Source organism: Eutrigla gurnardus (assembly GCF_963514095.1).
Source record: "Eutrigla gurnardus genome assembly, chromosome: 24".
NCBI lineage: Eukaryota > Metazoa > Chordata > Actinopteri > Perciformes > Triglidae > Eutrigla > Eutrigla gurnardus.
The window spans coordinates 7,903,236-7,914,085 of record NC_139935.1 but is presented as its reverse complement, the minus strand read 5'-3'; the positions used below and the strand labels follow the sequence as shown (position 1 = coordinate 7,914,085).

At 46.2% G+C, this 10,850-nt stretch overlaps 1 protein-coding gene across 1 annotated transcript; it reads left to right on the top strand.

The window, feature by feature from the left end:
- The first annotated feature begins 5,833 nt into the window (after positions 1-5,833).
- Positions 5,834-10,827, top strand: LOC311009636 (histone-arginine methyltransferase CARM1-like). Its single transcript, XM_084003938.1, has 15 exons — positions 5,834-5,946; positions 6,169-6,277; positions 6,378-6,503; positions 6,589-6,752; positions 6,818-6,922; positions 7,017-7,127; positions 7,536-7,713; positions 7,866-7,956; positions 9,039-9,120; positions 9,197-9,282; positions 9,430-9,519; positions 9,610-9,747; positions 9,870-9,959; positions 10,275-10,353; positions 10,611-10,827. Exons 1-14 carry the CDS (start codon positions 5,851-5,853, stop codon positions 10,288-10,290), a joined length of 1,482 nt encoding a protein of 493 aa, XP_083860064.1. The 5' UTR covers positions 5,834-5,850; the 3' UTR covers positions 10,291-10,353; positions 10,611-10,827.
- The last annotated feature ends 23 nt before the right edge of the window (positions 10,828-10,850 follow it).

Genomic DNA, 10,850 nt, shown 5'->3' with positions numbered 1-10,850 from the left:
CCAGGATGGATCTCTCCTGCTGGAAGACCAGACGGTCCTTCGCTATCTGATCTTGAAATGTTTTCTTGAGAGCAGCAACGATCTTGCTGTGCTTGTTCTTCTGCATCTCCAGCTCAGCCAGATGGTTGATCTGGGAGTTTTTCAGCTGTCGGGCAAACGCTGACTTCTCCTGAAAGAGGAGACGCTGAGTTTCCAGCAGATCTTTTTTCTCTTTCAGATCTGCTGACTTCTCCTGCAGCTTCTGCTCAGCTTTCTGCAGATCATCCTTGAGCTGAGTGATACTCTCCTCATGATGTTTCAGTTTGGACTGAGTCTTGGTGACTTCCTCCCAAACGTAGTGCCGCTGATTCTTCAGCAGATCCTTTGTCTCTTTCAGGGCTGCTGCGATCCTGCTGGTCTCCGCTTTCTGCTCATCAATCTGGGCCGCATGGGAAGCCTCGACTTCTGTCAGCATCCACTTTGCCTCGTCCTTCTCCGCTCGAAGAGCAGCAATGAGCTCCAGCTGGGCTTCATGGTATTTAGCTGTGTTTGGCAGCTCGGCTTCGATGTGAGACTTCTCCTTCTGCAGCTCCTGCTCAGCTTTCTGCAGAGCATCCTTGAGCTGAGTGTTATTCTCCTCCTGATGTTTTAGTTTGGACTGAGTCTTGGTGACTTTCTCCCGAAAGTAGTGCCGCTGATTCTCCAGCAGACCTGATGTGTCTTTCAGGGCTGCTGTGATCCTGCTGGTCTCTGCTTTCTGCTCCTCAGTCTGGGCCGCATGGGAAGCCTTGACTTGTGTCATCATCTGCTTTGCCTCATTCTTCTCCGCTCGAAGAGCAGCGATGAGCTGCAATTGGGAATAATAGTATTTAGCTGTGTTTGGCATCTCGGCTTTGACTTCCTCCTCAGGGTAGTGCTGCTGATTCTCCAGCAGACCTCCTTGGAGCTGATCGAGTAAATCCTGCAGCATCTCTTCCTGGACTTCAAGGAGAACTCTATCCTTTGTTTGGCTGCAGGTGACTTTCACGTGTTCGTCATTCAGGACACATTGTGCTTGTTCCTCCAGTGGAGCCAGAAAGGAGTTCATTCGATTTATGAATTCCTTCTGTTCCTCCTCTTTGGTTTTTATCTCGGCCACCCTCTGTTCCTCCTCTTTGGCTTTTCTCTTGACCAAGTTGTTGCTCTGTGCACCTCCCATTACGACACGTTAGTGTTACCAAACTAGCTTCTGACTGAAAAGAACTCACCCAGTATTTATAACATTCTGTGGTATCATGGTGACATCACAGATCAGATGTTCCTTTGATCTGTTGCCTTTGATCTATGATGTCATCATAGAACTGTTTTTTTCAACATGGAACATGTTCCAAATGGAATGTCATTGTATTCTATTGTTGCTATTGGATACCGGTTTGATGTTGTTTGACAATGTCTGGTCACTGAGTCGCGTAGGCGTTAGCCAATCAAGTCTCATTGGTTAATGTTCACTTTCTCAAGTAGCTGTCATTCTCCCAGAGTGAGTGACTGTACATTAAACAAGGAAATCCATATTGTTTTGGATATCGTGAACGCAAGCCCAAAAAAAAAAAGTAGCTAAAATCACATAAAGACGGCGACATAACTCTGTTGTTATTTGGAGCAGCTAGCAGCTACGGTGTTAGTGTAACCGTGTAGATTATTACGTGTTTATAATATTAAATATTTCTTTTTATGTTGTTACCCCTCGCATTATTTTATTCTATTAATGTGCAGTTATGCTGTTGGTTCCGCGTGCTCTTATTTTGGTGGGGACCGGATACACGGCGCTTGAGAAGGTGTGCTAGCTCGGCCCTCGTGTGCTTGGCTCTCGTTATTGAACCTGACCTGTAAGTGAGTTAACAAATTAAGTCTTCCTGTCCTGCCGTAACGGTGCCTTTTCATTGGAGAAGTATTTACCCCCTTGTAACCCGCAACAGCCACGGTCCCGGCACGCTACCCATCCAGAAACCAGGGTTTCATCAACATAGCCTAGCATACGTCAAGCCAGACTCCATTCAGAAAACAAGCATTTTTAACAAAGCATCACCACGTAGTTTAGTGCAAAAAGGGACTGTACGACTCACCGGAGGGATTTTCGGCCCTCTGATGAGTTTATGCATAGCCCCCGGGCGATATCATTTATTCTGACACGACCCTGCGATCCACATGGCAGACAATTTATCAACTCAATATGTCACATGACAAATATTGAGTGACGAATGGTCAGTTATTGATATTTGACATCAAGACCATCCTGTGATGAACGTCTGCTCCAGTCACTTAGCGGACTGTGTGAATGCATAAGTCAATAGTCGTATAATATGACTGCCCCCATCATAAGAGCACTACTATGTGTTGATGACTTTGAAATGTTGTTGTTTTCATGATTAATTGAGGAACCTGCCCATCCTTTCATTTCATGGTTGCTTGTGCAATTATTGTTTTTTTTGTTAAGACCAATTTAAATTTTATTGGAAAAATAATGAATTTTCAGAATCCCAACATCCTTTCATTTAATGGTTGTTTGTTTAATTTGTTCTTTTTTTTCAAGACCAATTTAAATCCATCCATTGTCTACCACTTATCCTGTATTTAGGGGTCGCGGGGGGGGGGGGGGAGGGGGGGGGGGGATGTGTACATTCACACCTACGGGCAATTTAGAGTCACCAATTAACCTGTCCCCATCCTGCATGTCTTTGGACTGTGTCTTTTTTTGTGTCTTTGGACTTTGGGAGGAAGCCGGAGCACCCGGAGAGAACCCAAGCGTACACGGGGAGAACATGCAAACTCCACACAGAAGGAACCCGGGCCCGACCCGAGAATCGAACCCAGGACCCTCTGTGAGGCGACAGTGCTACCCACTACGCCACCGTGCAGCCTACCAATTTAAATTTGATTCCAAACATGCAACCACCTCTAAACATACGAATGAATTGTCCTGATTTTTCTTTTTTTCTATTTCTTGCTGTTTTGTATAGCTAATTTTTCTATGTGTATCTTCTGTTCTTTTTACATCAACATCACCCAGGAGCAAGCGTTACAGCGCGACATTGGCGAGAAAAAACTGCCATATCAGACTTTTAGGCAGAAATCTCGAGCAGACCAGGCTCTTGGGTTCCATCTGCATTTGGTGTTGGTAGTAGTTCTAACAGGACCACAGATTGTGGACTTGCTGTTTAGGGGTGAAGATGGATTAATCCTCACAAGTATACAAGAACAGTGTGTGTGTGTGTGTGTGTGTGTGTGTGTGCCCTTGTGCTTCCTCTCCTCAGAGTGGACTTACGGAGTTAGTTCGGGGCCTTTTGAACCAAGACTTCTTCTTCTTGGGGCTCTGGCTCTGAAGGCACTCCAACTGGGACCTCAAGGATCTCTCGGTGGTCGCCCACTGCTCCTCCTTCTCCTGGAGAGTCTCCCTGAAGAACCACTTGTCCTTTCTCCATGCCGTAGTCTGACTATCCAGCTGCTGCTTGGCCTTCGCTAGAGCAGCCTCGGCGACACTCCTCCTCTCCTTCTCAATTTGCAGCTGAGACCGATAGAACATTTTGGTTTCCGTGTGCTCATCCACCAGGATGGATCTCTCCTTCTGGAAGACCAGACGGGCCTTCGCTATCTGATCTTTAAACGTTTTTTTGAGAGCAGCAACGATCTCGCTCTGCTTTTTCTCCTGCATCTCCAGCTCAGCGGAGTTTTCCAGCTGTTGGGCAAACACTGACTTCTCCTGAAAGAGGAGACGCTGAGATTCCAGCAGATCTTCTGTCTCTTTCAGAGCTGCTGACTTCTCCTGCAGCTTCTGCTCAACTTTCTCCACAGTCTCCAGCAGATCCTTTGTCTCTTTCAGGGATGCTGCGATCCTGCTGGTCTCCGCTTTCTGCTCCTCAATCTGGGCCGCATTGGAAGCCTTGACTTGTGTCAGCATCTGCTTTGCCTCGTCCTTCTCCGCTCGAAGAGCAGCGATGAGCTCCAGCTGGGAATCATAGTGTTTAGCTGTGTTTGGCAGCTCGGCTTTGATGCAAGACTTCTCCTTCTGCAGCTCCTGCTCAGCTTTCTGCAGAGCATCCTTGAGCTGAGTGATATCCTCCTCCTGATGTTTTAGTTTGGACTGAGTCTTGGTGACTTTCTCCCAAATGTAGTGCCGCTGATTATCCAGCAGATCTTCTGTCACATTCAGGGCTGCTACGATCCTGCTGGTCTCCGCTTTCTGCTCCTCAATCTGGGCCGCATGGGAAGCCTTGACTTGTGTCATCATCTGCTTTGCCACATTCTTCTCTGCTCCAAGAGCAGTGATGAGCTGCAATTGGGAATAATAGTATTTAGCTGTGTTTGGCAGCTCGGCTTTGACTTTCTCCTCAAGGTAGTGCCGCTGATTCTCCAGCACACCTTCTTGCAGCTGATCGAGTAAATCCTCCATCTTCTCTTCATGGACTTCAAGGAGAACTCTATTCTTTGTTTGGCTCCAGGTGACTTTCACGTGTTCGTCATTCAGGACACATTGTGCTTTTTCCTCCAGTGGAGCCAGAAAGGAGTTCATTCGATTCATGAATTCCTTCTGTTCCTCCTCTTTGGCTTTTCTCTTGACAAAGTTGTTGCTCTGTGAACCTCCCATTGCGACAAGTTAGTCTGAACCAAACTAGCTTCCTACTGAAAAGAACAGCTCGCCCCGGAATTTATAACCTTCACGGATCAGATGTTCCTTTGATCTGTTGCCTTTGATCTATGATGTCATCATAGCACTGTTTTTTTTCAACATGGAACATGTTCCAAATGGAATGTCATTGTATTCTTTTGTTGCTATTGGATACCGGTTTGATGTTGTGTGAATATATACTGTGTGTGTGCGTGTGCGTGTGCGTGTGTGTGTGTGCGTGTGTGTGTGTGTGTGTGTGTGTGTGTGTGTGTGTGAACCATTAGAGATGGAGAGAAAATGCATCAGTAAACTAAACTATTTGACAGATGAAGAGAAATTTAGCTTTTTAATAACACACACTGTTGCCAATGCTTAAAAAGCAGCCTTTTCTGCATCTACCAAAGATTAATATGCCCTCCGTTTCTCTTTCCTACACTTGGTTTCTCTATCAAATGTGTAAAATCGGTGTCTAAAATCAGATAAAGACGGCGACATCACTGTTGTGGTCTTTAATGAGAAAAGATTATTGTAGCATTAATGTGTGCTCTCGATCCGTCTGTCTCCTTCTCCCTCAAGGCAGCCCGGAGACATCATCCCAGTGCCTCCAGTGGGACACCGTCCCATGGAACCTGGTTGGACTCGTTGCTGGAGTTCCTGGTCATTCTGGTAGAAACAGGATGGACTTCTGCAACTCAGCAGGTGAAAATCCTTGTAAAGGAAATGAGATGGTTTCACGTGTTCTCGCACTGATGCTGTACATCCAGCAGGGGGAGTCCTTCTCCCATGGTGTGTAGTAAATCAGATTTTATTATGTTTATTACAATGATGGTTGGGGATTCTTTGCCCATAGATGTGATTATTATCATTATTATTGTTATAATTTGTGTTGTTGATAATAACATGTTACTGTTATAATTATATGATCATTATTATTATGGCAGTTAATTAATATACTATATATTTAATTCATGCATTTTTATATATATGTAGTATATAAAATAAAATATATAGATATGAATAGATATATAAATAATTTATTTACTTTTTACTTGTTGCTTCCACTCAGACTGGCTTGTGGATTTACAGTTTTGTTTTGTTTTTCTCCACAGATATTTCGACAGATTTTCTTCCCACTTTTTCTCCCTCTAATCCTCCCCTCCATCTCTCCTCCCCCTTTTCCTTCCCCCTCAACTTTCCTCTGGAGGAGCAGCCGCCTCTCACATCGAAGAATGGAGGAGAGGAGTGAGGAGTCTTTCCCTGTCCAGGTCTTCACTCTGCAGGAGGAGGCGAAGGCTGAGGAGGAGCACATGGTGACACATGAGGAGGTAACAGTGGAGGATGCACTTTTTTATATGTAGTGATTAGATACAGTGTGTTAGCTCACGGTGATGTAATTGCTAATTGTGTTTTTTGTTATGGTTATGGTTCGGTAAGTGCTGTAAAAGCTATTATAGTGAGAAAATACTGGTTAAACTCTTGAACAGATCTTATGGTATTGGATGTGATCTGGTGTGCAGTGATGTAATCCGGTGCTTTGTGCTCTAAAGGAGCTGCAGGAGGTGCAGCAGGTCCGTGTGTGCCGACAGGGAGCAGAGCAGGAGCTCACCCTGCTCCTCAGGACGGGCCTGCAGGATCAGCAGCTCACCGTGCAGGACGGTGAGAGCACACACACACACACACACACACTTTTCTCATTTAGATGATGTCACCATGACGACGTAAAGGTGTCAGTTCCTGTGCGTTCATTTGTTTGCAGCCAACAGAGCATCACTCTTCCAGGTCACCGTTTCCGATGAGACGGACTGCTGCCAAGTTGGAGGCCAGTCTTTCCTGGTCGCCGTCGGCAACCTGAGTCTTCTGCTGCAGTTCAAAACGCCCACTGGTTCGTACCACCGACGCTGAAGTTCACACGTGTATCATCCCGAGCTGTGTGCAGGTAAAGCATCCCGCCCTCTCTGACCTTCCAGACATGAAGAACTTCCGGCAGTTGTTGAAGAGACGGGATGACGAGGAGACGAAGAAAGGGGACAAGAGAGGAAACAAGGGTGTAGCGAGATGCCAGACGCCTTCTCAGAGACATCCAACTATGTTTGAAACGAGGACTGATAATGGTCCCGCACATGACTACCAGGTAGGAGTTATTCTGACTTTCCAGGCTCGGGGATGAATGGCTCGTTCACTGTCGTGTCTGTGCAGTTCAACAGCTCGCTGTCCCAGCAGCAGAGTCTGCTCCAGGACTACCTGAGGATCGCCACCTACCACCGAGCCATTCTACTCAACGAGAGTGACTTCAGGGACAAGGTGACCACGCGTGTGCTCACACACTCCGCACACTTTTTGTCATTAGAGGCTGACAGTAGCCTGACCAGCTGTCCCATTCTCTTCCTGTCTCTAGGTGGTTCTGGATGTGTGCTGTGGTTCTGGTATTCTGTCTTTCTTTGCAGTCCAGGCAGGAGCGGCCAGAGTGTATGCGGTTGAGTCGAGCCCTATGGCCAAGTTTACACAGGTCAGTCCGGTCGAAGCCACCTTTGTCGTTAAATCGGCTCTCAGAAGACAAAGCAAGCCGATTTTTGAGACCGACGTCTCGTGGCCCTCGATAGGGCCAAAAGAGAAAACCACAGCAGCGCATAGAGTACATACATCACATGCAGAGCATGGCATTCTGGGGAGTTAATGGGTTGCGGCAACATCTGGCCCAGAGTTCAGAAGCATAGGGGCTGCAGAGAGATGCTGCTGCACACGGCGCCGGCCACGGACCGATACACGGGGATTAGATCTGCCGCTCCCTGCATGCAGGGAGGACGTGCTCTGAAAACGCTCAACAATCCACGTTTCATGGCGATCCTTTAGGAGTTGTGTGGTTTTTTTTATTGTGTTATCTAACGACGTGCACGTTTCCTGTCTCCCGTGCAAGATCCTGGTCCAGAACAACCGCCTGTCGGAGCGGATCAGGGTCCTGGAAGGGGAGGCGGAGGAGGTCAACTGTCCTGACATGGTTGACGTCATCGTCTCCGAGCCGATGGGATACATGCTGCTCAACCAGAGGCTCATGGGGAGCTTCTTGCACGCCAGGAAGTGGCTCAAACCCAATGGTAGGAGGAGAGAAACCTCAGGAACAAAAGATGGGACGTACCCATCAGATGTGGGGCTTACCTTCCCCCCTAGACCCTCAAAGGGGGTTACTAATTGTCTCATATTTACTGTCTGTCTTTCTGTTCATTTAGCTGTCTGTCTGACTCCCCAGGTCTGATGTTTCCGTCCTATGGTGACATCCATCTGGCTCCTTTCAGTGACGAACAGCTGTACTGCGAACACTATGCACGAGCTAGTTTCTGGTCTGAAACACACACACACACACACAAGCACAAATCCATGCATGAGGACGCAAACACACTGGCCGCCTTTCTTTCCCTCCCGCCTGTCTCACACGGACACACATGTTCCTCGCCCCGGCCGTCAGTCAGCCGTGTTTCCTGTTGGGTGTAAAACGCTCGAGTTCAGTCCGGGCCCGACTCACACGGACGCGCCGCGGCGCTGCCTGATATGAGCTTTTGTCGGCTGATAAGTTGGGATTTAAAGCTGATATTTTTTGTGCTACGTTTTCCTGTCAGGAAATTCAGTGTTTTCCCAGAATTCCTTGAAATAGGAGTTCATCCATGACAGGACTTTACGCTTAAATGGACTTCTTGATAGGGCTGGGCAATTAATAAAATAATAAACATTTTTTATGACTTTGGAACTCACCCGCCATGACTTGTTGGACGACTTTGTGTTGACTCAGGCTTTTCGACTTACTCGTTATAAGGACCTTTTTTTTTTTGCGTTGTCATAACCAACTTTAAAATACAGAACTATTTGATTTTTCTGGAGAATCCGTGCAAACAGTACAACCTTTGTTGTTCGGGTTGTTTGTGCACAAGTGTATGCAAGCATACCAGAGTGTGTGTGTGTGTGTGTGTGTGTGTGTGTGTGTGTGTGTGTGTGTGTGTGTGTGTGTGTGTGTGTGTGTGTTGCCATGCTCTGTGCCCTTCACTGCTCCTCCACTCTGTGTGAACGTCAGGCTCAGTCAGCCTTGAGGAATGAAGTAAAACTATAAATGGATGTTACTCACCAAATAACCGTTTCAGCCGTGACACTTGCTTTATAAGCTCACTTATAACAGCTGCAATACATCCATAACATACAGCAACATATCGTTTTGTAATACTTGTAATATAAATTTGTTGCATGTCCAGGGCTTTTATTGTGAAAGGTAAAAAAAGGAGAAAAAACGTATTTCTGACCTCGTCCGTCTGTAGTTTTTCCTTCAGCGCAATGCATGATGGTATCCAGTGTTGTGCACTACTTTTCTCTGTGAATTGTGGGATGTGGAGTCACATTGTAAGACAGCTAGATGACTTCACTTTCCTTCCTCCAGGCAGCAGAGGAGCTTCTATGGCATCAACCTGAGTGCTCTTCACAGTTCTGCACTGGATGAGTTTTTCAGGCAGCCCATTGTGGTACGTAGTCCTCAAACCAACGAGTGACGCCCCGAAGTCTTAAGAGTTTTTTTTCCTATTTAATGTCTTTTTTCAGGACACATTTGACGTGCAGATCCTGATGGCCAAGTCTGTCAAGCACTGTATCAACTTCATGGAGGCGAAAGAAGAAGATTTACAGAGGTGAGATCCCAAATCATGGTTGGTCAGGAAGGTTTTTGTGTCTTCAGAAAGCCAGGCATCATCGTCAGAGAGTCCCAGTCGCTCACAGACACAAAATGACAGTTTAGTATGTTAAGCAGACGTGAAACTGGCGTCCGTGTCTTCCAGGATAGAGATTCCCTTCGTGTTTCCACTGCTGCAGTCGGGTCTGATCCACGGACTGGCCTTCTGGTTCGATATGGCCTACTTGGGATCCAAGTAAGAAATCAAACTGTTTTAGTACAACATGCTGAGGAAAACAGATATTCACACATTAGCTGGTGTGTGTGTGTGTGTGTGTGTGTGCAGGTCGACAGTGTGGCTGTCCACAGCTCCCACGGAGCCTCTGACCCGCTGGTATCAGGTCAGGTGTTTGCTCGAGACGCCGCTATTCGCCAAGCTGGGACAAACTCTGTCGGGGACCGTCCTGCTGGCCGCCAACAACAGGTACACCTGTGGTCCCATCAGGTCTTCAAGGTGTTTCCTCTGAGTGGGACAGTAGATGGAGCTCTGTCCTGCACTTTCTTTATCCAACTAGTAGCGTGTATCTTCCATTTCCCACATTCTAGGCAGAGCTATGACATCCACATCACCGCCACAGTCGACCAATCGGGCTTCAGCTCTGGAAACGTCCTGGACCTCAAGAACCCTTTCTTCAGGTTCCTCCTATTTCCTCTCTCTGAACTTCTTTCAGTCATGTGAAACCACTTATATTACAGTAAATGAGTGAATTCTGAGAAACCCCTGAACTTTGATTTAATCGGACATAAATACAGATATTATTTTTTAATATGATGGGTGATCTTTAAGCTTGTTTGCGGTAAATGAAATCAGTGGGACTCCACCGTAGCGAGAAGAAGTTCTATTCGTCCCATTCAAGACCTGTTTTTCTGTGCAGCTCTTACTAAACAGCCCTCTGGTGAGGAAAGGAAAAAACAAGCATTTGAAGCAAGTGAAACTGTGACTGTGTGCAGGACACCGTCTTGGTAGAGACCGGGCCGTCAGGGACCTGGAGGTCCAGGGAGGGCGGCCCCCGTCCTCCAGGAGAACATGGTAAAGCTTGTAAACACGAATGAGGAGGAAAACATGCACAGCTTCCACACTGCAGGCAGATAGACGAGCTAACCACAGAGGCAGAGTGATAACACCGACTATTCACATAATTAGATCTTAAAAAATGTGAATTAATTAGTTTTAATTAAATAAAGAGATGTAGAAAAGAATATAAATCAATTTGAGTTTTTTGTTACTGTAGAACGAATAAACGTTACATAAAATGTTAATTCTATCATTTTTGTTCTCCATCTCAGGAACCTCACAAGGAATCATCCGATGTCACCCCCACACACCACAACTTTTCTACTTTTTTTTTTATTATGTTCTTTAATACTGTTTGTCAGCAAATATTGGTGCCGAATGTAAAACCCTGGGTATTTTTTAAGTATAAACCTCAGATTTTGTAACTGTATAAAACTTGTTTCTACGCAGAAATCACAACGAGATAATAAAAAAACACCTTCAAACATGAAGAAGGAAACTGGAAAGTTTTC

Coding starts and splice junctions, on each gene's coding strand:
- LOC311009636 (XM_084003938.1), top strand. CDS start 5,851: ATGGAGGAGAGGAGTGAGGAGTCTTTCCCTGTCCAGGTCTTCACTCTG. Junction 6,753..6,817: donor GTCCCGCACATGACTACCAG/GTAGGAGTTATT, acceptor GTGTCTGTGCAG/TTCAACAGCTCGCTGTCCCA. Junction 7,128..7,535: donor CTATGGCCAAGTTTACACAG/GTCAGTCCGGTC, acceptor CTCCCGTGCAAG/ATCCTGGTCCAGAACAACCG.